At 42.2% G+C, this 27,789-nt stretch overlaps 1 protein-coding gene across 1 annotated transcript in view; it reads left to right on the top strand.

Moving 5' to 3' along the window:
* The window catches only part of LOC309631111 (uncharacterized protein), a 208,653-nt gene that overhangs the window by 148,092 nt on the left and 32,772 nt on the right, over positions 1 to 27,789 (top strand). Inside the window, exon 4 of the mRNA XM_082397191.1 lies at positions 12,042 to 12,145. Coding sequence (XP_082253317.1) covers positions 12,042 to 12,145 — 104 coding nt within the window. The remainder of the gene's footprint in view (positions 1 to 12,041; positions 12,146 to 27,789) is intronic.

Genomic DNA, 27,789 nt, shown 5'->3' with positions numbered 1-27,789 from the left:
CTTGTGCTTTTCAGGCCAGTGGAGGAGGGGGGTTTTGTTTTAAGTAGGTGTGTAATGGGGGATTTTCAGGGCCTTTCAGATCTTGCTGTCTAGTGGTTGCCTCCTTCCCGGTGGCAGGCATTGGCTCTGCCTGAAGGTGCGCTCCTGTCTGGGTGTGTGCCCAGACTCCAGCACTCACCACTTCTTTCCAGGTGTTCAGTGCTTCCTGGCTCTAACTACTAATTTGCACTGACTCATAAATCTGTCTGCGGCCCAGACCTCTTGCCAATCCTGAATTAACTGCCTGTTGGATAAATCCCTTGGCTGACTACCAGGCTGTAAATCTAAAATCAAATTCTCCACCTTCCCTTTGAAAGCAGCTCCTCCTCCTGTGTTGTCGACTTCTGTTAAAGGCACCACTTCCTCCACTCACCTGAGTATAATTTCGGACTTATCTTGGACTCCTTCTCCCCTGCCCACCCTATCCTATTACCTCATCCCATCAGGTGGCAGAGGCTGATAATATCTATCGCTAGTACTTATTTAGCTGTTAATATGTGTCAGACTATGTTAAAGACTTTTACAGCTCAGCTCATTTAATGCGGGGCCTCTACTAGGTAGGTACCATTTGTTTCTCTAGTTGACAGATGTGGAAGCTGAGGCACAGGTCAAAAACTTGCCTAAGGTTAAAAAACAAAATAGACATTTTTCCAAAGAAGATATACAGATTGCCAGCAAACACATGAGAGAATGCTCAACATCACTAATCATTAGAGAAATGCAAATCAAAACTACAGTGAGGTATCACCTCACACCAGTCAGAATGGCCATCATCAAAAAATCTACAAACAATAAATGCTGGAGAGAGTGTGGAGAAAAGGGAACCCTCTTGCACTGTTGGTGGGAATGTAAACTGATACAGCCACTATGGAGAACAGTATGGAGGTTCCTTAAAAAACTAAAAATAGAACTACCATACGACCCAGCAATCCACTACTGGCCATCTACCCTGAGAAAACCATAATTCAAAAAGAGTCATGTACCACGATGTTCATTGCAGCTCTATTTACACTAGCCAGGACATGGAAGCAACCTAAGTGTCCATTAACAGATGAACGGATAAAGATGTGGCACATATATACAATGGAATATTACTCAGCCATGAAAAGAAATGAAATTGAGTTATTTGTAGTGAGGTGGGTGGACCTAGAGACTGTCATACAGAGTGAAGTAAGTCAGAAAGAGAAAAATAAATACTGTATGTTAACACATATATATGGAATAAAAAAAAATGGTTCTGAAGAAACTTGGGGCAGGACAGGAATAAAGATGCAGATGTAGAGAATGGACTTGAGGACATGGGGAGGGAGAAGCGGAAGCTGGGACAAAGTGAGAGAGTGGCACGGACATATATACACTACCAAATGTAAAATAGATAGCTAGTGGGAAGCAGCCGCATAGCACAGGGAGATCAGCTCAGTGCTTTGTGACCACTTAGAGGGGTGGGATAGGGAGGGTGGGAGGGAGACGCAAGAGGGAGGAAACATGGGGATATATGTGTACGTATAGCTGATTCACTTTGTTATAAAGCAGAAACTAACACACCATTGTAAAGCAATTATACTCCGATAAAGATGTTAAAAAAAAAACCCACAGCTAGTTTAAGTGGCAGAGCTGGGATTTGAACCTAGTCATCTGATTTTTTTTTTGGCTGCATTGGGTCTTTGTTGCTGAGTGCAGGCTTCTCCTTGCAGTGGCTTTTCTTGTTGCGGAGCACAGTCTCTAGGCGCGCGGGCTTCAGTAGTTGTGGCATGTGGGCTCAGTAGTTGTGGCTCACTGGCTTAGTTGCTCCACGGCATGTGGGATCTTCCGGGACCAGAGCTGGAACCCATGTCCCCTGCATTGGCAGGCGGATTCTTAACCACTGCGCCATCAGGGAAGTCCCAGTCATCTGATTTTAAAGCCACTATATCACAAACCTTTTCCAATAAGTTAGCATTTTATGAATATCGAAGCTCAGCGATGGAGGCAGAAGAAATAAGACACGCCACCTACTCTAAAGCCTGCAGTCCAGCTGGGGGTGAAGAGAGAATTGGAGGAGCAGACAGCTCTCGGTGTGCAGTCCCAAGCCCTGGGAGGTTGGTATGGCCAGTGCTGTTTCCATGTCTGCTTCTCCACTAGACTGACTGCCTCGGGGCAGACATGTCGTTACTGTGGTTCTCCCTTGGTCCCACACAATGCCTCACACAGAGCAGGCCACAGAATGTGCTTGTGGAACTGACCCAAACTGCTAAATGGTGTTCAGATGACAGATGTGATAGCAGGGAAACTGGGGGCCAGTCAGTCTGGCTGGGGTCATTGGGAGGGTTTGCGGAGGAGAGGAGACTTGAGGGATAGAATAAGGTTAGAGGTTGTTATAGACTGAATGTTTATGTCCACCCCCAACCCTTGCCAATTTATGTGTTGAGATCCTAACCCTCAAGCTGATGGTATTTGGAGGTGGGGCCTTTGGGAGGTGATTAGGTCATGAGGGTGAAGTCCACATGGATGAGATTAGTGCTCATATAAAAGAGACCCCAGGACTTACCTGGTGGCGCAGTGGTTAAGAATCTGCCTGCCAATGCAGGGGACACGGGTTCGAGCCCTGGTCGGTCTGGGAAGATCCCACATGCCGCAGAGCCCGTGTGCCACAACTACTGAGCCTGCGAGCCACAACTACTGAGCCCACGTGCCACAACAACTGAAGCCCGCACGCCTAGAGCCCGTGCTCTGCAACAAGAGAAGCCACCGTGATGGGAAGCCTGCGCACCACAACGAAGGGTAGCCCCCGCTCGCTGCAACTAGAGAAAGCCGCGCGCAGCAATGAAGACCCAATGCAGCCAAAAGTAAATAAATAAATTAAAAAAAAAAAAAGAGAGACCCCAGAGAGCTTCTTTACCCTTCTACCATGTGAGGATACAGCAAAAAAACAACTATCTATGAACTAGGAAGCAGGGTCTCACCAGATACCAAATCTGCTGGCATCTTGATCTTGGACTTCCCAGCCTCCAGAACTGTGAGAATAAACGTTTGCTGTTTAAGTCTGTGGTAATTTGTTATCACAGCCTGAATTGACTGAAACAGAGGTCCTTTTCCTTTGGTGTTTTTCCTTCCCCTCCCCTCCCTTTCCCTTTCCTTCCCTCCCGTTCCCCTTCCTGTCCTTTGTTCTCCCCTCCTCTCTTTCTTTCTTGGTATGCACTTTTAATTCTAGATCTTGTAAAAGTTTATTTCTTAAGCAAAGAATTGATCCTCCTTCCCCAGCCCCCTACATCCACTAAATCTCTTCTAACTACCCGTGCCTCTAAGTCTTGTCTTTTTTTCCTCAGGTTAAGGTGCAGTAGGGATTGTCTAGAGCAGTTCTGTCCAATACAAATGTAATGTGAACCACAGATGGAAGCCACATATATAATTAAAAATTTTCTAGTGACCACATTAAGAAAAGTAAAACAGGTGAAATTAATTTTAATAATGTTTTCCTTAACCCAGTATAGCCAAAATATTATCATTTCAACATCTAATCATATAAAATTATTAATGAAGTATTTTACATTCTTCTTTTTTGGTAACATGTTTTCAAAATCCAGTGTGTATTTTGCACTCCTAGCACATCTGTCTGGACTAGCCTCATTTCAAAGCTCAGTAGCCACGTGTGGTTTATGTCTACGGTATTGGGCAATGCAGGTCATGCTGCTGTAAGGAAATGATCATGTGCAGCACACCTGGGGTAAGCAGAGGAGGCTGATTGTGGCTGAAGATTGCTGCACAGCTCAAAGGATCAAAGTCTGCCTGTAACCCATTCAGGGCCCAGATAGGAAGCACCATTTCTCAATCCTTTAAAATGCATATGCCCTTTTGATAAATATAAAAATCTTATAGCTTCGTATTTGAAAATATAAAATGAGTAAGTTTTATTTTTGAAATGAAAGCATTCTATTTGTTGAATGTGTGAATTTACTTTTAAATTAACATATATCACCAGCCCCCATGCTCATTAGGCATCACTGAAGGAGCTGCAGAGAATTCACAGACAAGAAGGAAGGACCTCACACCAGGTCTGCAAACCAATTCACACAGGCCATCCGAATCAGCTCTGGCATGGCTGGACTGTTGCTTGTTAAAGTTGGGGCCAGGCCCCTCACCCTGTGAGATGCAAGCACAGCATCTGTTATGGTGAAGAACATAGAAAACCCCAGAAATATTCCTGACTCGTCTAGGCCCTAGGGGTGGAGGAGAAAAAAATTAAAAGGGAGGATAATAAATAACATACCCTGGAACACCCAGCCCGTGAAGGGTGGGCACAATGACCTAGCTGATTTAGATAAGCATCTTAAGGTGCCCCTTTCTTCCATCTCTGGAGCCTGTAGCTGGCAGTCTGCTGGAGAAGCACAGCGGGATCTCTCTTGTTCACTACTGTATCCTCCAGCCTGGCCCAGTGACTGGCCCACACAGGGGCGCAGTGAATGTCTGTGGAATAAATACACCGCTGATTAAACATGTGTCAGTCCTGGCTGGCAGCCTCTGGCCTCTTCTAAATCGTTGCTTCCTGGGATTATTCTTTTTAAGATGAGGGTATTTTCAACTGTCACTTGTGACCGGTTCTAGGGCAGCCCCGAATTCTGTTGCAGAGCTTGGTTTTTATTTGTGCAGGGAACTGTTTGGGCCCCGACAGAGCTCTGTTCTGGAGGAGAATAGGCCCAGGCAGTAATTCAGAAGCTGGCTGAGCTTGCAAAGTGTGAGTGACTGGCTGAGGGCTGGAGTGCACATGCCCGAGGGGACTGAGTAGACGGGGGTGGCCAAGCTAGCCAAAGTTTCAGGTATTACCTACAGCACAAACTCTTAAAGGCTGAGGAGGGTTTAGAAGCATCTTGCTTTTTGGATGACACTCCTAGTCAGGCCCATGTCAAAGATTTATTCTCTGTATGTATTCTGAATTAAGAAAATAATGGGTTTTTAAAAGCTTTTTCCAAAGTATAAACTTGGAGTACTATAATAATGAATCAGTGCTTTTACAGAGTAAGCATGCCCCTTCTTGGAGAGTCCAGTGTGTCCTCTTGGGGGGCAGTGCCTGCCGTTGAGGGTCTCTGGGTTAGGTGTCCCCCGGCATCTGTACTAATTCTGATGGGGTATGTTTCTGGGTCCTTTCCAATTTCCAGTTGCCACTGACACCCCACTCTGTCCTCCCTTCCTCCTGCTAGGGGCGTTCCTCTTTGGTATCTTTCTCGTATCCTTTAGTCTTCTGTCTACCTCCACTAAGGCCCTCCTGCTGCCTGAATCCCACCCCACTTCCCACACACAAGCCTGAACCCTGCTCCCTCACCACCAAGCTCCTCGTGTTTTTTATTTTTTTTTAATTTTTAAAAAAATTTTATTTTTTGGCCATGCCTCGAGACATGTGGGATCTTAGTTCCCTGACCAGGGATCGAACCTATGCCCCCTGCAGTGGAAGCACAGAGTCTTAACCACTGGACCACCAGGGAAGTGCTGCTTCTCATGTTTTTACGTGTCTTTTTCTCAAGTTGAAATCTAAGCATCCTGGAACATGGGCCCTGTTCAAATGTGTCAGGGATACTCATTCATCCTGTCCTCTCTTGCAGGCCTTGTCTCTCATTCTGCTGGCTGCACAGGTTGACTCCTGCACAGGCACTTTCAGGCAGTGGAAGCCCAATTTGCTCCCCAGGCCCTGACCTGTGAGGGGCACATCCACCTGGAGGAAGGGAGCCTTTTCTAAGGTACCTGAAGATGCTCTATGGGCTAGAGCAACCTGCAGCGGTGACCAGAACCTACGTGACCCTGCTGTGATAGAGCTTAGATCCAGGTGGGGAGATACAGTGAGGAAATAAGTAGACTCAGAGGTATGCTTAGAACTGGGGCAGGGCAACAGATGAAAAATAAAAGATGCTTAGAGACAGAACCACTGTGGGCATCTAGATCAGGTGACAGGCAGAGCTGGCTTCCTGAAGAAGTGATACTTACAGTGACATCTAGGAGGCAAGAAGGTGCCAGTCGGGTGAGGGAGGGAGGGGAAATCCCAGGCAGAGGGGCAGTGTGATGGTTAAATTTATGTGTCAGCTTGGCTAGGCTATGATGCCCAATTGTTTGGTCAAACACTAGACGTTGCTGTGAAGGTATTTGTAGATACGATTAACATCTACAGTCAGTTGACTTGTAAAGTAAAGGAGATTGCTTTGACACTGGGTGAGCCTCAAAATCAGCTGAAGGCCTTAAGAGCAAAAAACTGAGGTTTCCTGAAGAAGGAATTATTCTGTCTCAAAACTGTAACATAGAAATCCTGCTTAAGTTTTTCTAGCCTGCTGGCCTGCCCTACAGATTTTGGACTTTTCACAGCCCTCACAATTGCATGAGCCAATCCCTTAAAATAAATCTTTTTGTGCATATATATGTGTAAATATGTATGTATGTATATATGTATATGTATACTTTTGTAGGTATATATATGTATCTATGTATGTATGTGTGTATGCATGTTTATGTATATATGTCTGTGGATGCACGCATGTAAGAATATATATATGCACCATCATCACCCTGATTGATGCCGGTGGCATGTGCGAAGGCTTTGAGGAAGGGAAAAGCTGGGTCTGTTCAAGGAGCTGAAGAAGGCCACGTGGTCCTAATGCAGTAACTGTGGCACAAGAATCCTTGGGAAGGGTTGGCAGGGCAGACCATGCAAGGCTTTGGCAATCACATTAAGAATTGCGTCGTTTACTATCAGAACAAGGGAAGCCATCGAAGGGTTTTTACTGTGAATTACATAACTTTTTCTCTACTCATGTATTCTTTAGCTAATCTGTTGCCTAACAGATCAATTATACCTTAACTCATGTTAATACACCTAAGATATCCCTCAAGCAGTGAGTGACTAACGCTGGGAATTAGCAGGCAGGTGGGGGAGTTATTTTGGCCCAAGAAAACTTCAGGGGCCTTCATATGATATCAACATGTGGCTCACTACTCCACCTATACTGGTTCATTCAGGTCCTGCAGCAATGACCGTGGAGCAGCTCTGTCTTCGCCAGCAGTCTGGTCTTCCCTGCAGCTGGAGGTACACAGGTCTCCCCTACCTCCCTCTGGGTAAGCCAGAGTGCTCCAGGGAAGCAGGAGGGATCCTATGGTTGTGATTCTTACGCCTGCCTCCTCTGTGATGCCACCAGTGCCTTTCCATATATATTCCACTCTTGAATCCTGTCCACCACCCTGGGGAATGAGGTCCCTGCACTCGTGCCCTGCCCAGGGTCAGGTGGCTAGATGTGGTGGAGTCGGGGCTCAGTTGGAGTTCCTCGGGGTCCAGGCTCAGGGCTGTTGCCCCTCATGCCTCAGTTGTCTTTACTCGAAAATAGGCAGATGCCAGCCTACTGGGCAGAGTGTCCAGGGCTGGGAGGCTTCATAGGGTGAAGAGACAAGGGGTGAAACAGGACCCTGGAGGGTGGCATTCATCATAGCCTGGAGTCTGCTGCTTAACCCACCAGATACCTAACTGTATCAGAGCTCTAGAGTCGCTTGGCCCCTGGAAGACTGCTCAGACTCCCCAGAGATTGCTTAGAATGCAGACTCATTACATTAGTTTACAAGAGAAACCATACTGTACAGACAGTGTTGGCCCAGTGCACTCTTCCTGCAGGCAAATGTACAGGGGAAGCCAAACTGTGATCAAAACACTTTTTGGTGGGCTTAACATTGGGCAGAAATATTTGAATGATATTTCACTCTAGCCATGGAGAAGCTTCATGAACAAGGCACCATCTCAGTCAAAACAGGGACCATATGGGTCATGTTTGTGGCCAAACTCCCATATAACAGGCGCTTGATGTAAATATTTATTGAATGAATAAATATGATTAAACACCTGTCTCAGGTGAATTGCTTATTAGTGTTAACAGTAACATAAGTAACACTAGCAGCTAACACTTATCGTCAGTTGACCATGTGCAGGCACCTGCCAAGCACTTTGCATGGGTTGCACCCCTTAATCCTCACAACAATTCTGTGGGTCAGGCACCGCCATTGTCCCCGTTATAGATGAGGAAACTGGGACTCGGAGCAGTTAGGTAACTAACTGCCCAAGGCCCCACAGCTAGTAAGTGAGGGAGCTGGGATTGGACTCAATTCAGTCACACTTCTGATGTGTACTACTGTGATTTAGCCTCACTCTCCCCTCAACAAGCCTGCGTCTACAGTTTTTCCTCTTTGAGACCAATTTGCTATCATGACTCGCCTCTTCTATAGACACACTCTTCTTTGATATGGGAATACTGTTTCATCTGCAGGGTGGTCATGTTTGCTGATACGCCTGATTTTTCCCTCATCTCCGGGTTACATGGTGATTTCTCCAGTCTCATTTTCTGCCACTGTGCATTGAATGATATTACAGATACCCACTGTCTCTATTGTACAGAGTTTCTTATTTCCTTAGAGGGCTTTCCCCTTTCTCCTGGTTGGCATATAGCAACTATATAATTTAGTTGTTTATACCTCTGAGTGCTGGACTAGGGGAGAAGCTCAACACCTAAGACAGGCAATGAAGCCCAGTCCGTCTGCACCTATGAACGAAAAGTCCCAAGGGGTCAAGAACTCTCAGGGAGAAGATACAAATGCTCCCCAGGGCAAAAAGGCAAGGGCTTCACGACAGGTTGATAATCCCAGCTCCCCATTGAGGTTCCCTACTCTCTGACATATGGCCTAGATGGGTATGATATTGGGTGAGGAAGACAGGGAAACTGGGAGACAACGGTGTATGTAGTGTTAGGTTATATATCGTCGTTGAACAAGCACACTAAAAACAACAACAACAACAAAAAAACACTGAAAGAGAATTGTGATGCATCATTATGGCCTCTTCTATGTGTGGTTCTGAAACTGCACAAGGTGACACTCTCCCAATCTACCAGATATATTTATCCCAGGATTTCAAAAGTTCACCACCATTGGAAAGGAGATTCTTCTACCACTTATACCCTTATTTTTAGGGCCTGGAATAGGTTCCTAGTTGTCCTTCTTGTAAGCCCTCTGGAGGAGGTAAAATTTGAGAATCATGGGTCACCTTCCCAGTCCTGAAGATGTCTGTGTCAGTCCAAACTTGCCACACGTATGGATTTCCAAAGGATTTTATCTAGTGTAGAACTCCTGATACTCATTTCACATAGAACTATGCATTTCCGGAAACAGATCATTTTGATGCTATGAAAATATATTCTGGCAAAATATATCACGACCTTTTAATTAAAAAAATTTTTTAATTTATTTTATTTGTTTATTTTTGGCTGCGTTGAGTCTTCGTTGCTGTGTGTGGGCTTTCTCTAGTTGCGGCGAGCGGGGGCTACTCTCTGTTGTGGTGCGTGGGCTTCTCATTGCGGTGGCTTCTCTTCTTGCAGAGCACTGGCTCTAGGTGCACGGGCTTCAGTAGTTGTGGCACGTGGGCTCAGTAGTTGTGGCGCACGGGCTTAGTTGCTCCGCGGCATGTGGGATCTTCCCAGACCAGGGCTCGAACCCGTGTCCCCTGCATTGGCAGGCGGATTCCCAACCACTGCACCACTAGGGAAGCCCTTAATTTTTGTTTTGATGAAATTTGCTTAAAAGAAGAAAAAATTTAAGTGACAACACAAGCCCTGAATTTTTGAGTAGCCCATCTTTTTATGAAACTACTAAAATGAAAAGATTACTTATTCTGAAATTTGCTCTGTAATGGATTTAAGTTCATGATACGTGTTAGGGCTGAGTAAAAGGATATGTTGTTTATGAGATAAACTGTACTGGGATTACCCTTGACCTGGATATAGTATGTGGACACTTCAGAGCAGTTTTTCTCAAACTTTTTTTGACCATAATTCACTGTAATATATAAATTTTACATTTTTACCAGTACACTCAATGTGTGCTACATGCACACATTCACACATACAGAGATTTAAGAAATAAATCCTGGGCTTCCCTGGTGGCACAGTGGTTGAGAATCTACCTGCCAATACAGGGGACACGGGTTCGAGCCCTGGTCTGGGAAGATCCCACGTGCCACAGAGGAGCTGGGCCCGTGAGCCACAATTACTGAGCCTGCGCGTCTGAAGCCTGTGCCCCGCAACAAGAGAGGCCCGCGCACCGTGATGAAGAGTGGCCCCCACTTGCCGCAACTAGAGAAAGCCCTCACACAGAAACGAAGACCCAACACAGCCATAAATAAATAAATAAATACTTTAAAAAAAAAGAAAAAGAAAAGAAATAAATCCTGTCCCTCATGTATAAAACATTTTGATATTGCCTATACTAGTGTATTATATTCTGCTTAATTTAAAAATTGTGGTTATAACCTAGTACATTAACTTTATGATCTTCTATCAGGCAGTGAACTGCAGGTTGAAAAACTATTCCGGAGCTTACCTGAGAAATTTTACCCAAGGGACAGGAGAAGGGCCAAAGAAAGAACAATCTCTGTCTTTCTTTGGGAAGTACAGTGTAGTAAACTTTACACTTTTTGTGGGGAAATACAGGGGCTGATGGAGTGGGCCTGGGAGCCAGCCATAGATTTGATGTTATTAAAGAGAAACAGCAATTTAACCCACCAAATGTTTGTTACGTGTATCTTATGTGTAGCCATTGTTCTGGGACTGAGGATACAGGTGAGAGAAATAGGCCTTGGCCTCAAGATGCTATAGATACTGACTAGTGGATAAGACTGTCTAGGAAATGCCCATAGAATGAAACCAAAGAGGTCCAGGATGGAGTCCTGAGGAACATCAACATTGATGGGAATGTGCAAAAACAGACAAACAAAAAGCAAACAGGGAAGGAAGAGCCTGAGAAGGAGCGGGAACATCGCGAGGGTGAAGCGTCATAGGAGCCAAGGGAGGAGCGTATCTTAAGAAGGAAGGAGTGGGAGAAGCTAACCATGACGAATCTGCTAAGAGGTCCAGAAGGGCTAAAGTAGCACAGAGGTCTTTGGGGACTTTGGGAACAGCTGTTTCAGTAGTGTGGTGAGAGAGGAGGCCAGATTATACGGTTGAGAAGTGGGTAAGCTATAAGCTGCACAAACCAGGTTTGGTGAAATGCTATCCAGAGGTGATAGCCTTTGAAATGACAAGCTCAGAGAAACAACACCTTGGCTTTATTAACGTTTTCCATTCCAACGCCCCAACTCTATGTGTGGGCTGATGTGTTGCCACATCACAAATAACGATCAGTTCTGTAGATTGAAAGGGTATTAAGCCCAACCTCTTTGAGCTACTATATCCAGGACCATAACTGAGATCAAGATAAGGATGTTCATCTTGCCATGTCAGTCTTTAAAACTTAGAAAAAGATGAAAAATCAAATGGACGACTAGATTCTCCAGGGACTGGAAGCCCCTAAGCTACACACATATTAAAATAGGAGCCCAGGTTTTAATCCCCTTATGTGGCATTTAGGTGACTGTATAAAACCCTCAGCTTCCTTTAATAGGGAAAAGGAACACCAAAAAGTTCCTGAGAAATGCGAACATAGTCGGTTTTAGACAGGAGTAGTAGAGCAGGGGTCCTGGAAAGTCAGATGAGTGACAATTCAGATTATCCACCCAAGAAAGGGTTGAATACATTATTACAGAATGGATTAAGTTCCTGTACAATGATATCTTTGAGCTTGGCTTGAGATAGGGGATATGTCACTGTACATTGGAGGGGCTGGGGTGGTGTAGGAGATCCCTTTGGGCATCATATGAGGGTTGGGGTAGAACTGGAGGGAGAAGGGAGAAGGACGCAGGACCAGCTTTCTGCTTCAGCATCCTGAGCTTGCGTAGCAGGGATGCCCTGCTTTTGTTCTCTTCAGGTGTAGATTTCACTTTTTGGAATGTTGGGGTAACTCTCTCACTGGTAAGGGTGGCTTCAGGAAGGAAGGCCCTTGGTAACAAAGTGTGGTGAGTAGGAATTAACCTGCTTCTTGCTTGAGGGGTAGTGAGGTTCTGGTGGAGATGTAGATATTTCCTCCCTCTCTAACAGTGTGAGCAAATTTTACAGGATGCAACCTCCCTCTTGTTTTAGGGGACGGAAGATGTTCCTTCTCTTTGCTGCTGGTCCAGAGGCTGAACAGGGTGAAAGGAATTCATCAAACATCATCTGCTCGTTCACCTGTTATCTCAGAGAAGGTGAGCAGCTCCCACTGCTGGTTTGCTGTGTGGACATTCCAAAATCCTGAGAATGGTTTGAGATATAATCCAGACAGGCTGACTGTAAAATAAATCCTTGGAGTCTTATTTTGAGACTTCTACCAGTGCAGGTGAGCTACTGCATAACGTGGTCCAGGAGTGGGGTGGGATTGTTCAGGCTCTGAGGTTCTCATGGGGGGCATTATGTAGTTAATTGGGGGCAGAGATAAGCCAGCCCAAGAAAGCTGCAGTATACACAGCTAAAGGTTCAGAAAGAGGGAATGCATGCTCTACAGGCTAAGGGAAATCCCCATTCCCTCTTGCCTCCACTCCCCTCCAAAAGGAAGGAGTGTTTCCACCAAAATAGGCCAAGGGCTAAGGCTATTTTATTGGTTACTCCTTTCATTGTGAGGACATTTCAATGAGAAGGGCTTTCCTAGTGACAAGCTCAAATTGAGATGTTCTCTCACCCCTGTCTTGTGTGCTTTTCTGTCCATAGGCTGGAGGAGTGAGAAGGTTGGGGCTGCTTTCAAAGGGAGGCTGTAGAGGTGAGATGCAGGAGATGCAGGGCTGGATCTCCTTTCCTGAGAGGAAGCAGGTGCACTCTCTCTCCCTCTCTGGTTCCTCTTTGCCCCCATGACTTTTCCTCCTACTAGGCTAAGGAAAGAGAGCTCGGGACGTTGCCCACAATGGAGCTGTCCAAATGCTGGAAGGCCTGGGGTGGGGATTAAACTCTAGATTTTCTGGAGAAACTCTTCTTACCTCCAGTTTATGCAAAGGAATTTTCATAAATTGGGCATACTGTCCCTTGCGTATGCCAATGTAGCTCTCAACTTTCTACATCAGGGCTTTGGGCTGAAGATCCAAAGGAAAAATCAGCTCATTTATACGTCAGTGTCTGGGACTTTTGAGGGCAGGAGTCAGAGAGTTTAGGGGAGTTTAGGATTCCCTGTCATTGCTATTTATAATTATTTGTCAACTACCCCACCGTGAGACGATTAAAAGTTTCTTTTAGAAGCATAAACAGAAAGGCTCTACAAATGTGTGTGTGTGTGCATAAGTTAAAACTTTTCTAGAGAAGAATTTTGTCCTTAAGTAAGAGACTACAGAAAAACCAACAATGCTCACTTAAAACCAATGTCCATATTGTTTATTAATTCAAGGACTCAGTAGTTTGTTCAACCGGGAAAACTTTGGGAAGTTTTCAATGTGTGTATACGTGTGTGTGTGTGTATCACTGTTGGAACTGACTTTTAAATATGTATGAGAAGTTTTTTGTTTTTGACTTTTTTCTTTCTGGAGATGTACTGATTAATTGAGAACTGAGGAGTTCATTTGTTTCTAGACAATTCAAAACCCTGTTTCAGGGAAGAGAGTGAAGTGTCTGTCTTCTAAAGCTGGACAGTTTGTAGGTCAAGGGTCAGGGAGAATAATGTAGGTCCCCAATTGTTCCCATACTGTCCCTTGCTCTTCACAGTGGTATGCTCTACTTACATAATCTTTTCTAGTTGCAAAACAGTTAATTTCTCTTAAACTTAGAGTGGGCTGTTGAAATACCTGAGTTTTAGTAATTTTTAGGGGCTCATAAGGGAAGTTTGACAGCATTTGAGGAAAAAGGATTTCTGCTATGAGATTATAGTGGGAACATTGAGGAATCTTTGGCATCTGGGGAGCTAGTCCTTCTTCCTACATCAGTGTGAATCTGGAGACAAATCTGCCTTGGTTAGTGTTTTCCCAGATTAGGCACCATTAGCCTTTGCTATCCCAGTAATTCCTCACCTGTTAGATTGAACCACACGAAATTATCATTTTTATGTCAAAAATAGTCAAACACCAACAATTTAATATGGTTTAATCCAATACTAAACAAGGGCACCTACTGATAAAGTACTACACTCTTGTTTTTAAATGCTTTGCCCTATTCTTCTAGTAGATATACAGATTTATTTAATTTTTATATTTGGTAAAACCAATTTGGAAATTTTGGTACATATTTGTCTGAGACACTCGAGGAAGGATCCATTTGATAGTCTTGAGTCAAAGAGGTTGGGTAAAGCCAGGATCCACTTGGAAACCTTCTGGGTCTTATGGGAGGGCTGTAAGCCATAAGAAGTGAGCAAAGTAGATGCAAACTGCATTGGCAGGCCCTCTCCCTCTGCCTTGGGGGACCCTGGCTCCTCCTGTCATCCACTGCTACATGAGGGACAAGGGGGATGGAACTGTGAGGGCCTGTGAAAGGAATCAGGTTTATCTTTTATTTTATTTAAGCATTGGCTCAAGTGCATCCCTCTGAGCTAAGCTTGAGAAGTGCCAAGTCCTCTGGTGTTGGCAGATGATACAAGGACTACAAAACCTCCCAATACTCTGCAAAGGACACCAATATGGCTTCTGTGTTTTATCAAAAAAACCCCAAGGACTCTGGACACTGAAATGAATGTCTTGGTGCTAGAGACACCTTCTGAGAACTGGTTATAGCCGATAGGAGCTGTAGTCATGCCTTTACACTCTGGCATCATCTCAATGTAGTTTTCCCTTCTGTGTTTTCTCTCTTGTGTTTTTCATTTCTGTATCTCTCAGGGTTTTATTCTCAGTGAATTCCTCAATATGATTTTTTCCCCTGAGAGATAGATAGATTGGTTCACTCATTCATAAAAAATTTTTACAGGACAAGTTAAAGGAAGGCTTAGATGCTTACCTCGGAGGAATAGATTGCTATTGGATTTCACGTTGGTGCCAGCAGAGACACAGGGAGCTCCTCTGGGATATCAGTACTTTTTTGTTTAATCAGGTGGTTTGTGCAGCTTTGGACCATGGGTGTCTACGATTCCTTTGGGAGAAAGTTTCAGATTCCCGGAGTCTAAAGTCCAAGACCGTGAATAAACACTCCTTCACATCTAAGGCACAGAAAGAAATGAATCTCACTTTTTTATACTGTGCTAAGAATTTCCAAGTATCATCTAAAGATGTAGTTCCTTTAGTGACTGACTCCTCTGGAGTCCAGGAATCTCCAGCTCTCAATATTCTACTTGTAGATGCAAGAAATGACTTTCTGATGTTCTTTTGCAGATTTTAGGAAAGTGCCTGGATTTGCTTATAAAAACAAATAATGCTAATCTTCAATGGTCCAATGAATCATTTGCATAATGGTGATTTTAGAAACAGATCCCCAATTCTCCTGTGGTCTAACCTTTAGAACAAGGTTCATTCATCCCAAAGTCATTTGACCAATAGAAGGAACTCTCAGATCCTTTTTTAGTCACTAGGATGTCTTTCAAAGTCTGAGGATGGTGGCCAGGGTCTTGGATCTGTTCTCTCTCAGGGGAGAATGTCCCAGCCAATTTCTTTAGCAGTGGGTTCACATCCCAGCATCAGTCCCCCTCTTTCCCTCATTCCAAGGACTAAATTCTGACACAATTTGACTACATTTTTAATCTAGAAGTTATTTAAATAGAAGTTAGCCCTACAAAAATTTGGTTCAAGAAGAATTAATGATTGGAACTCTGAATTTTACGCTGAAATAAACTTTCAAACATTTTCTTTGTTCATATTTGTGATGTGCTAAAACATTTGGGTTATATTAAAATGTTAAAGAGCACAGTTGTTCAGCTCTTCACTGTGGAGTTAAGGCCCCCAAGCTTTCACCCTTGGCCCATCTATTCTCTCTCCCTCTCCCTGCCATGATCCTGGATTCTGGTGTGGTTTCAACTACCACTTCTCTGTGGATCACTTCCAAATCTACATCTTCATCGCAGGCCCTGAACTTTTTACTTGGATCTCCAACCTTCCTCTTGACACTTCCACCTGGGTCTCTCATAGATACCTGGGAGTCAACAGAACTAAGCTGAGCTCATACTTTTGTCTTTTAAGTGTTCATCTCCTTCTATACTTGAAATTTCAGTCCCTGACACCACCATGATTAGATCTCCATTTTGGAAATTTGTGATCTATTCTTTCTTTCTTTTTCTTCCCATCTACTGCCTACCCCATCAACACCAGCCAATTTACCTCACATTTCTGAACATCTGTCTCCTCTCCCTCACTCTTCTACTGACCTAATTTATGCTTCTTCCATCTCTTGCCTGTCTGTGATGAGTTCCTGACCGATCTCCTTAGTGGTTACCTAGACAGTCAATCATCAGTCAGTGGTTCCTACTGTCAGTGGGTATCACACACTCCTGGAAAATTTTTTGAAAACACAGATTCCTGGACCCTACTTGATTCAGTAGGTCTGTAGTATTGCCTACAACTATGCAATCTATAAATGTTTGTTGAGTGAATAACTAAATTCAAGGATTCTCCTTCTACACTTGTATGAGAAAAAAAAGAAGGTAAGGAAATAAGTTTAGTTAATAGAACAGTTTGGTGATGCCCAGGAAACAGAAGAAAGAGAGTTGCTTCTCTCAACCTGTATTCAAAACAAGTAAAATATGTGATTAGTGTGTGGAACATTCATGTACCAACTCACTGGTGCCATAGAATAAGGTGTGTACATATCTGTCCTATGTCAATTTTCATTTGTTTCAAAATAATTTTTTATTTTCCTTTCGATTTCTTCTTTGACCCAATGGTTGTTTAGAAGTGTGTTGCTTAGTTTTCACATATTTGTAGATCTTCTCACTTTCCTCTTGTTGATTTCTGGTTTCATACCATTGTGGTCAGAGAAGATAGTTGATATAATTTCAATCTTCTTAAATTTGCCAAGATTTATATTGTAGCTATCATATGATCTATCCTGGAGAACATACCATGTGCACTTGAGAAAAATGTATATTAGACTATTGGAGGAATGCTCTGTATATTTCTGTTAAGTTCACTTTGTCTAAAGTGTGGTCCAATTCCAACATTTTTGTTGATTTTCTGTCTGGATGATCAGCAATAGTGCTGATAGTGGAATATTGAAATCCCCTCCAATTATTTTATGTTGTCTATTTCTGCCTTAAGACATGTTATTAATTGCTTAATATATTGGGTTGGCCAAAAAGTTCATTTGGTGTTTTCCGTAAGATGGATCTAGTAGCGCTTAGTTGTCTTTAACTTCATTTGAAACAATTTTGTTAGATTGTATTGTGACAGCTGTCCTATCGGCATGCATTTTAAAAAAACTTATCAAAGTTGGTGAATTTTTGTGTAGCCATTTTAGTATCGAAGATGGAAGAAAAAAAGCAACATTTTCAGCATATTATGTTTTATTATTTCGAGAAAGGTAAAAATGCAACCGAAATGCAAAAAAAAGATTTGTGCAGTGTATGGAGAAGGTGCTGTGACTGATCGAACATGTCAAAAGTGGTTTGCGAAGTTTTGTGCTGGAGATTTCTTGCTGGACAATGCTCCACAGACAGGTAGACCAGTTGAAGTTGATAGCAATCAAATTGAGACATTAATTAAGAATAATCAATGTTATACCTCACGGGAGATAGCCGACATACTCAAAATATCTAAATCAAGCGTTGAAAATCATTTGCACCAGCTTGGTTATGTTCATCGCTTTGATGTTTGGGTTCCACATAAGTTAAACAAAAAAAAACCTTCTTGACTGTATTTCTGCATGCAATTCTCTACTTAAAAGTAAGAAAAGTGTTCCATTTTTAAAACAAATTGTGACGGGTGATGAAAAGTAGATACTGTACAATAAGGTGGAATGGAAGAGATTTGGGGCAAGCCAAATGAACCACCAACAACACAAAAGGCCGGTTTTCATCCAAAGAAGGTGAGGTTGTGTATATGGTGGGATTGGAAGGGAGTCTTCTATTATGAGCTCCTTCTGGAAAACCAAAGGATTAATTCCAACAAGTACTGCTCCCAGTTAGACCAACTGAAAGCGGCACTTGATGAAAAGCATCTGGAATTAATCAACAGAAAGCACAAAATCTTCAATCAGGATAACACAAGACCGCATGTTTTTTTTTAAAGTTATTTATTTATTTATTTATTTATGGCTGTGTTGGGTCTTCGTTTCTGTGCGAGGGCTTTCTCTAGTTGCGGCAAGCGGGGGCCACTCTTTATCGCGGTGCGCGGGCCTCTCACTATCGCGGCCTCTCTTGTTGCGGAGCACAGGCTCCAGACGCGCAGGCTCAGTAGTTGTGGCTCACGGGCCTAGTTGCTCCGCGGCATGTAGGATCTTCCCAGACCAGGGCTCGAACCCGTGTCCCTTGCATTGGCAGGCAGATTCTCAACCACTGCGCCACCAGGGAAGCCCCACATGTTTCTTTGATGACCAGGCAAAAACTGTTACGGCTTGGCTGGGAAGTTCCGATTCATCCGCTGTATTCACTAGACATTGAACCTTTGGATTTCCATTTATTTCGACCTTTACAAAATTCTCTTAAAGGAAAAAAATTTCAATTCCCTGGAAGACTATAAAAGGCATCTGGAACAGTTCTTTGCTCACAAAGATAAAAAGTTTTGGGAAGATGGAATTATGAAGTTGCCTGAAAAATGGCAGAAGGTAGTGGAACAAAACGGTGAATACATTGTTCAATAAAGTTCTTGGTGAAAATGAAAAATGTGTCTTTTATTTTTACTTAAAAACCGAAGTCACTTTTTGGCCAACCCAATATTTCGGTACTTGGGTGTTGGGAGTGTATGTACTTAAAATTGTTGTATCTTCTTAATGTATTGACCCCTTTATCATTATATAATGACTTCCTTTGTCTCTTGTTACCCTTTTTGGTTTGAAGTCTATTTTGTCTAAGTTATATTTGTCTGTTATAAGTTGTCTGTTATATTTGCCTGCCTTATTTTTGTTTCCAGTTGCTTGAAATACCATCTTCCATCCTTTCACTTTGAGCCTATATGTCTTTTAGAGCTGAAATGAATCTCCTGCAGGCAGCTTGTTTTTGGGTTTTTTTGGGGTTTTTTTTGTGGTTTTTTTATTCATCCAGCCACTCTGTGCCTTTTGATTAGTGAGTTCAATCCATTTACATTTAGGGTGATTATTGACATGTAAGGATTTACTAGTGCCATTTTATCTTTTGCCTTCTGATTATTTTGTCTCTCCATTGTTTCTTTTTCCTGCTGTTTCTGTTTCCCTTTTAAGTTGGTGGTTTTCCATGATGATTTGCTCAGTCTCTCCCTTTTTAATATTTCATGTCTCTACTCTAGATTTTTGATTTGTGGTTATCATGAGGTTTACATAAAACATCTCATAAACAAAATAGTCCTTTTTCTTCTGATAGCATTTTACTTTCAGTCTCCTATAAAGGCTTCATCTTTTTACTTTCCCCCTTTTATATTTTTGATGTAACAAATTATCTTTTTATGCTGTGATTTTATTACCAAGATGTAGTAGCTATAGTTATTTTTAATGATCTTTTCCTTTAACCTTTGTGCTATAGGTAAGTATATAATATATTATTCTAAAAAAAGTTATAGTATTCTAATTCTGACTATTTATCACCTTAATCAGAGTTCTGTGTACTTTCCTTTTTTTGTTTCAACTTGAATAGCTCCTTTCAACATTTCTTATAAGGCAGGTCTAGTGGTGGTGAGCTCCCTTAGCTTTTGTTTGTCTGGGAAAGACTATTTCTCTTTCATATCTGAAGGATAACTTTGCCAGAGAGTATTCGTGGCTGATAATTTTTATCTTTCACTATTTTGAATATTTCATTCCACTCTCTCTGGCCTATAGAATTTCTGCTGAGAAATCTGCTGATAGCTTAATGGGGATACATTTGTAGGTTACTGCTTTTTTCCCCTGGCTGCCTTTAAAATTCTTTACCATTGACTTTTGACAATTTTAATATAATGTCTCTTGGGGAAGGTCTTTTTGTGTTGCAAAAATAAGATGTTCTATAGCTATGTAGATTTGTATGTTTAGTTCCTTCCCCAGTTTTGGAAGCTCTCAGCTATTATTTCTTTAAATATGTTTTTTCCTCCCTTGTCTCTTTCTTCTCCTTCTGGGATGCCCATTATTCTTATGCTGGCTTTTCTAATGTAGTCAGATAGTTCTCATAAGTTTTCTTCACTCTTTAAAAATCTTAGTTCTCTCTCCTCTTCCACTTGAATCATTTCTATATTTCTATCTTTGAGCTCACTAATTCTTTCTTCCATATGATCTGCTCTATTTCCAATGTATTGTAATGCATTCTTCATCTCATTTATTGAGTTCCAGAATTTCTGTTTGGTTCTTTTTCAGATTTTCAATCTCTTTGGTAAAGTAGTCCTTCTGTTCATTAATTTTATGCCTGAGATCATTGTATCGTCTTCCTGAATTTTCTTGTAGCTCATTGAATTTCTTCATAACTGCTGTTTTAATTTCTTTATCAGTTAGATCCCAATATTCCATGTCTTTGCTAGAAAATTGTCACTTTATTTTTGTGATACCATATTACCATGATTTTTCACGGTGTTTGGTGAAAAGTACCTCTGTCGCTGCATTTGAAGTAGCAAATTTCTCATTTAGGCAAGGCTTTATTTTGATTCTAACCGTTCTACAGACTGGTAGTTAAGAGCATTCCTTTTATTTTCCAGAAGGTGGTGCTATAGCACAAGTTTTTGGTTTCTCTTACCAGCGCTAATTAATTGCTGAGATTGGGCAGTGTATTAAAAAAAAAAAAAAAGCAAAAGGTGATGGCAGAGCCAGTGAGCCAGTTAGCACTTGGGGCTTTGAGTGTACCGATGCCTGATAGGGAGGTCCTCCAGTAGAGGAGTCGCAGAAGTCCTTAGGCAGTGCTCTTGCCTCCTGAGGCAGACAGCGGGAGACATTTTCCTTCAGTTCTCTTTGCCCGCTTCCCTTTCCTTTTCCTCTCCCCCGTCACTCTGGCCTTTCCTGAGAGAGAGCAACAGAGCAACTGATCCCTACAGCTCAGCACATGGCTGGGCAGGCCCCGCTCCCTGCCCCCCACTGCCTTCACCCTCCACCTCCTCTGCTAGAAAAGTCGTGCTGGCTCGCAGCCTTCTCTGCCGCCACCAGCTCTGCCTCCAATTCCCTCTCTTTGCCAGTTCCTCTAGGGTCCAATCCACCTTCTTTCAGATGCACAGAGGGATGGATCTCACAGGTGTCCTGTTATGCCTTGCAGGGTGTTTTTTTTTTTTTGCTTATGGATGTCCAATTAGTTAGTTGTAAATCAACAGGGAGAGAAAAAAGGAACGACTCATGACACCGTGCTGCTGATGTCACTCATTATAAAATTTTTGATATGTAATCTAATAGAATTTTTAAGGTTTATAAGTACCTATACTACTCCATCTCCCTATAAAATTAAAGTTACAAATTTTCACCATAATCAGCCTTAATATCATAGTCATTAAAAATAATAGTTATGAAGATGATGTAATAATGTGGCAAATAGGTATGATAAAAACATATCAAATGGGAAAAAAAGGCAGGATATGAAATTATGTACATATAAGACCTGAAACCATAAAACTCCCAGAAGAAAACATAGGGGGAAAGCTTCCTAACATTGGTCTTAGCAATGATTTTTTTGGAATTGACACCAAAAGCACAGGTAACAACAGCAAAAGTAAACACGCGGGACTACATCACACTAAAAAGTTTCTGCATAACAAAGGAAACAATCAACAAATGAAAAGGCAACCTACGGAATGGGAGAAAATATTTGCAAATCATATATATGATAAGGGGTTAATACCCAAAATATATAAAGAACTCATACAACTCAATAGCAAAAAACCAAATAACTCAATTGAAAAATGGGCAAAGGACCCAAATAGACATTTTTCCAGAAGAGACATATAAATGGCCAACAGGTATATGAAAAGATGCTCAATATCACTAATCACTGGGGAAATGCAAATCAAAACCACAATGAGATATCTCTTCACACCTGTTAGAGTGGCTACCATCAAAAAGTCAGAAGACAACTAGTATTGGTGAGATGTGGAGAAAAGGGAACGCTTGTGCACTGTTGGTGGGAATGTATTGGTGCAGCCACTGCGGAAAACCAGAAAATTAAAAATAGAACTACCATATGGTCCAACAATTCCACTCCTGCGTATTTATCCAAAGGAATTGAAATCACTATCTTGAAGAAATATCTGCACTCCTATGTTCATTGCAGCATTATTTACAGTAGCCAAGATATGGAAACAACGTAAGTATCCATTGACTGATGAGTGGATAAAGAAAATGTGGTCCATATATACACCGAAACACTGCTCAGCCTTAAAAAAGAAGGAAATCGGGACATTTGCAACAACGTAGGTGAACCTGGAGGATATTATGCTAAGTGAGATAAGCCAGACACAGAAAGACAAATATTGCATGATCTCACTTATATGTGGAATCTAAAAAAGCCAAACTCATAACAACTTATACTCTAAAGAGAGTAGAATGGTGGTTACCAGGGATTAGGGTGTGGGGAATTGGGGAGATGTTGTTAACGGTATAAACTTGCAATTAGTAGATAAGTTCTGGAGATCTAATGCACAGTATATCAACAATTCTGAATTGTAAACTTCAAAGTTGCCAAGAGGGTACACCTTAGTGGTTCTCACAACAAAAAAAGAAATACAATAATATAATAGAAGTGTTAGCTAATGCTAATCATATTGCAATATATAAATGTATCAAACCAACACATTGTATACCTTAAACTTACACAATCAACTATACCTCAATTAAAAAAGAATTGTTAACAACATGTCTTACAACATGTCTTACACAAAGTAAACACTCAGTAAATGGTGCTTATTCACTAATCCTGGGGCTAAAGACAACCTGTATATTTTCATTTAAAAGTTATGTCTAGTTTCAAATTTTCTTTTTTTTTTAAGTCTCAAGTTTTCTAAGTTCAAGGACCATATTTTTCATCGTCAGGATATTTTACTAATTCTTTTCATATGAACTTATGCTTGATTCATAGTCACCAACTTTTTCATATCCTCCCATTTAAAAAAATAAGTATATTTCTTTGAGGAATGGAATTTAAACATATTTACCTTAAAGTCATTTCAGTTCGCTCTACTCATCCCTTGATAACAAATTCTTCCATTTGTTGTATTTCATGGCATTAGTTTATAGTTATAAGTTTATAACATATATTATAACATATATAAATGTTAGTATTGTATATATGAATAGTGCAGATTATAATATTTTCTGAGTATGACAACTCCTCTTTTACCATTCTTCTTGTAGACAGGTTGCTTTTGACATATACATTTAAAAAGTTGTACAATATTTTTCAGAATACCTGTCAGGAAGTGCCCATGTTAACACATTAATCAGAAGAGGAGTTTGAGAAGCCTTGCGAGCTTGGGGAAAAGAAAAGAACAGAGCCAAATACTGGCAGTGGGCGGGGAAGCTCGGCCAAGTTTGGCATTTCCTGGTTTGGCTGCCAGTGAGGTGATGTGTGAGCCTGGCTTTGTGTGATTGCATTGAAGAGCCAGCTCATCAACCTCCCTTCTGATTCTGTGCTTGTTGGGGAAACTTCTGGTTCGGATTTGGCTTCCTGTGTAGACCCACCTACGGGGAGGAGACTGTGATGGTCATATAGAATTTGAGTAGTCTGTTCCTTTTACAGCTGTTATGATTCTTGTTCCGCAACTATAAAAGAGCAAAAAAATCAGGGAGGGTTTTCTGGTGATATTTTGGCTTCACATCTAAGTTTACTTTCCGAGAGAAAGCAAAACAGATCATAGGCCAACAGCAGAGTAAATTTAAGAAATACACAGAATGTTATGAGGTCATTAGAGGACTACAAAGAGCAAAGGTCAGCAAGCAATCTCCTACTCACGGTATCTTGGGACTCCTTGTAGAGGTCTTAAGTTTAGAGAAATATAGCAAGTTAGTGCCTTAAAAAGAGTAATAAAAATGATCACAGTGTAGGAAAACTGATCTTAGAAACAAAGAACAAAAATTCATGACCAGCTTTGGCCAGTGGGAAAACCTCTTCAACACTTTCTGTGTTCTTTTGACCTATCCTCATCATTCTTCAAGTGCTCCCTTGCTTTCTGGCACAATTAGATTTTCAGAGGGCTGACTCCATGCTCTTTCCAGATTTGTCCGTGTTTCTATGACTCCAGTATAAAAGTAGGCAGGTCATCTCGCTTGGCCTTGACAGATCTAGGAACAAGGCTCTTGCCCCGCCCTGAGCCTGCACCCCACTCTGGGTGGATCCCAACCAACTTCCAGAGGTAGGTTGTGACTTTATGGCCATCACCAGGATATCATACCACCCTCCCAATAAGCCCGAAAGATGTGCCCATATATGCTTATCTGGTAAGAGCAGGGTTAGTTTTTGTTGCTTCCAGTGGGATCTCCTTGTTGCCTGCTTGGACAAACTCCCTTGTCTGATGTAGTACATTGTTCAACTTTATTTGTATGGGGCTGTTTTGGTCATCTATGGTTTGACTCACAGCTACTATAATCAAGCCTCCATTTGACAAGAGACCCTCAGGAGGCAGAATGTAAGGCAATATTTCTGGAGGGCAAGATATACTAGGAAGCAACAAACGTTGCATCCTATTAATTATTGAGACCGAAAAGCATAAGCACTAAATCCATGCCAGACAGCACTAAAAAGCTTTGCAAAAATCCCTCTATCCTAAGCTGTTGACATTATGCACGGGACCATCAACAACTGGCTTGTAAACCTGTGGTTGTTTTAGGTGTAATGAGACATTACATGTAGGAAATTATGGGACTTATCTCAAAAATTTCCACCATCCCAGCATGATAATACATTCCTCTCCCTAATGAAAGAAACATTCCTTTCAATGAAAGTAAAATAAAATAAATAATATTAAAAATGTAAACAATGAAGCATGACTTTTCAAAGCTTCTTTTCTCTTCTAATAGAGAGTAATTTTAGGACAGTATTAAATACCCCTTACCTAAAATATCCAAGTGGTAGAAAGACTAATGCTTTTGAGTAAAGGCTTCGTTAACCTGCAAAAGAGAAATGTTTTCAAAGGAAAAATATAAAACTGGACAAAAGGAACAAAACATGGGAAAATGCCCATTTTCTTGCAGTCATACTTCTTATTATTGGGAATATTAATTTGCTGAGTGAACAACAAGCATGGTGAGGAGACAAAGTCACTGTTTTGGTGAATCTGTTTGAAGAACAATTGTAAAAGTGGTGAAGGTAAATGTCTGTGGTGGAAGTTTAAATGCAGGGACCCCAAGCAAAATTTTCCTGTCCCCATTCCTGGGCCTAGGGTGGAGCTACAGCTATGGGCTATGGTTAAAATATGCATAGTATATTTTTAAGTTCAAAGGAACAAAGTGAAAAAGAGGTAACTTTGGTAGATCACTAATGTTGCTGCCAGTGTGTCCCATCCATCACTGCTCCCTGAGGGTTTCCCATGAAACATCAAAGTGCCTTTCAAACAGCACTAATTAAGCGCTCATGTGGCTTTGCAGAACCTCTGCTCCCTCAATTTTAAAATCTGGGTCATGTTGTAATATGAACATTTTATTCCTGGAAGAAGAGCAAGAACTGCCACCCAGGGGATACCTATCCAGTTTTCCCATGAAAGTTTAAAATGTGCATATGGAAAGTAGCACATATTTGTAAATTAGTCAAAGATGTTTTTCAAAACATGATCAAACTTAACAGCTTCTCGTGCAAGAACTTCCTATAAACATATTGCTTTTTCTCTGTAAATTCCCAGAAGTGAACGGGATGGTGTAAGCTCTACTTTCTTTTGCTAATAACCAGACACACACTAAGTTGCGTTTAAACAAGAACAGCATTTAACATCTCTGAGCTGCTTCTCCGGATGTGAAAACATGTCCATATGAACCAGATACTTCTATTCTGTAAAATCTGTGTTGCTGATCTGTGTCTGTCGCCTAAGCTCTTGCTACTTAAAGTGCAGTCCAACAGCATAGGCATGACCTGGGAGCTTGAGAGAAATGCAGCCTCTAAGGCCCCACCCAAGACCTGTTGAATCAGAATCTGCATTTTAACAAGATGCCCAGGTGATCGGTCTGCTCCTGAAGGTGGGGCAGCACTGGGCAGGGGAGGAGAAGGAAGCCCTGAGGGATGCAGTAGAACATGAGGCAAGTGCTTCCGCCACACAGCCCACCGGAGCTCTGCAGGCTTCAGCCACACCTGGAGCTCACCTGCCCCTTCCGGGTGTCATTAGGATTCTGGCTACTAATGGGCTCACGGTGTTGCATGAGCATCTGGCAGGAATGCTGCAGGTGGAAAAAGCAGAGTGACAGAGAATTAAATGGTCAGGACTTCTAAATGCAGCAGAGGTTCTCACCTGGCACCGACCATTATATTCTCTGTCCTTCCCCAAATAGCTTCCATGTGGTTTGACTCCACATCTAGGTGGCGGCCAGGCCCTGGTATTCCCTGTAGAAATGGTGGGGCTTAGAGGGTCACCCAGGAGGTAAAGGAGGAGGCTGGAGGGAAGCCAGACGATGTGAGCCCCATTCACCCAGTTCTACCAAAACAGCTCTGTTCTTATTTGCTTGATCTGTTAAGGTTCCATTTAAGATTTGCTGAATACCTAGCAAGGCTATGAAAACCACTGCCCAGAGCAGCGAGCACCAGAACTATTCCCACATCAGGCAAGAGCAAGGCCGCATGGTGTGAAGAGACGTGAGTTTTGGAGTCAGACATCCCTGGGCTTGAATAGCTCTGCTTCTCCTCAGCAGACTTACACTCTCCATGCCTCAGGGATCTCATCTGTGACCTGGAGATACTCACAGTAGGTGACCACACACCTGGTCTGCCCAGGACAATCCCTTGGTTACACTTCTTATCTTTATGTTAATATTGATGACTTCCTTTGCTCTCCAGAGTATCTTGGTTTGGATGATATGGGCACCCTAATACCTACTTTGAAGGGTTCTTTTAAGTACTAAATAAGATTAGGTAACTACAGTGCTTGATGTTATCTAAGTGACACTTATTAAAGAAGACATCCTTGTAACCCGAATGGTTACAGAGTTACCAGTATTGAGTAGGTTACTCTTGGCCTTGGTACTCAAGTTCGGCGGACCAAACCAGGGAGATCTCTGCCCACACCCTTTCAAAGTGGAACGTTGCACTTGTCCTTTTTTAGCTACCATGATCTTTGGCTCTCCGAACCGCTGAGAGGGCTGTCTGGGGTGTTCATCGTTCTCAAGTAAGGAGGTATTTTGTGTAGGGGGTTGTTATAACTGTGCTCTGCTTGGACATAGGGAGTGAAATGGCAAGGGTACAGGAGTGGTATCAATTTACACTTCAAGCCTTCAAAGAGATAACCTCCTGGCTCAAGATCCAATTATCTCCACCTGAGAGTTCCTCTTGAGCCCCCTTCTTCTGTGCTCTCCCATGGCCAGGCTGGGAATGAATGGATCATATTACATTCTATACTTCAAATAATGCTTCAGGAAGAAAGGCAGTGTGTCCTGCCTTTGTGAAGTTAGGGTCTTGGGGTGGTGTTCTTAAAATGTATTAAGGAAAAATAGAACTTACGCTGCTAAACAATAGTCCTGTGCCCACTATTTCAGGTGGTACAGAGAAACACTATGAGATGGTGTTTTACCCCCTTCTGTCCAGTGCTCATGAGGAAGGCATCATGAGAAATTTTCTGGACTAGAGCAGAGGGCTTCTCTGGAAAAAGGGTTTGAGATTTAAGAGGAGGTTTGGTGTCAGTAAAATCATCACCCACACAGCTTTTCCATTGACATCTGCACTAGTGGAGACCAAGGCTGGGCACAGTCATGGTATTTATCA

This window comes from Balaenoptera borealis (genome assembly GCF_965194805.1).
Source record: "Balaenoptera borealis genome assembly, chromosome: 6".
In the NCBI taxonomy this organism is placed as follows: Eukaryota; Metazoa; Chordata; class Mammalia; order Artiodactyla; family Balaenopteridae; genus Balaenoptera; species Balaenoptera borealis.
This window is presented reverse-complemented; position numbering and strand designations above follow the sequence as displayed.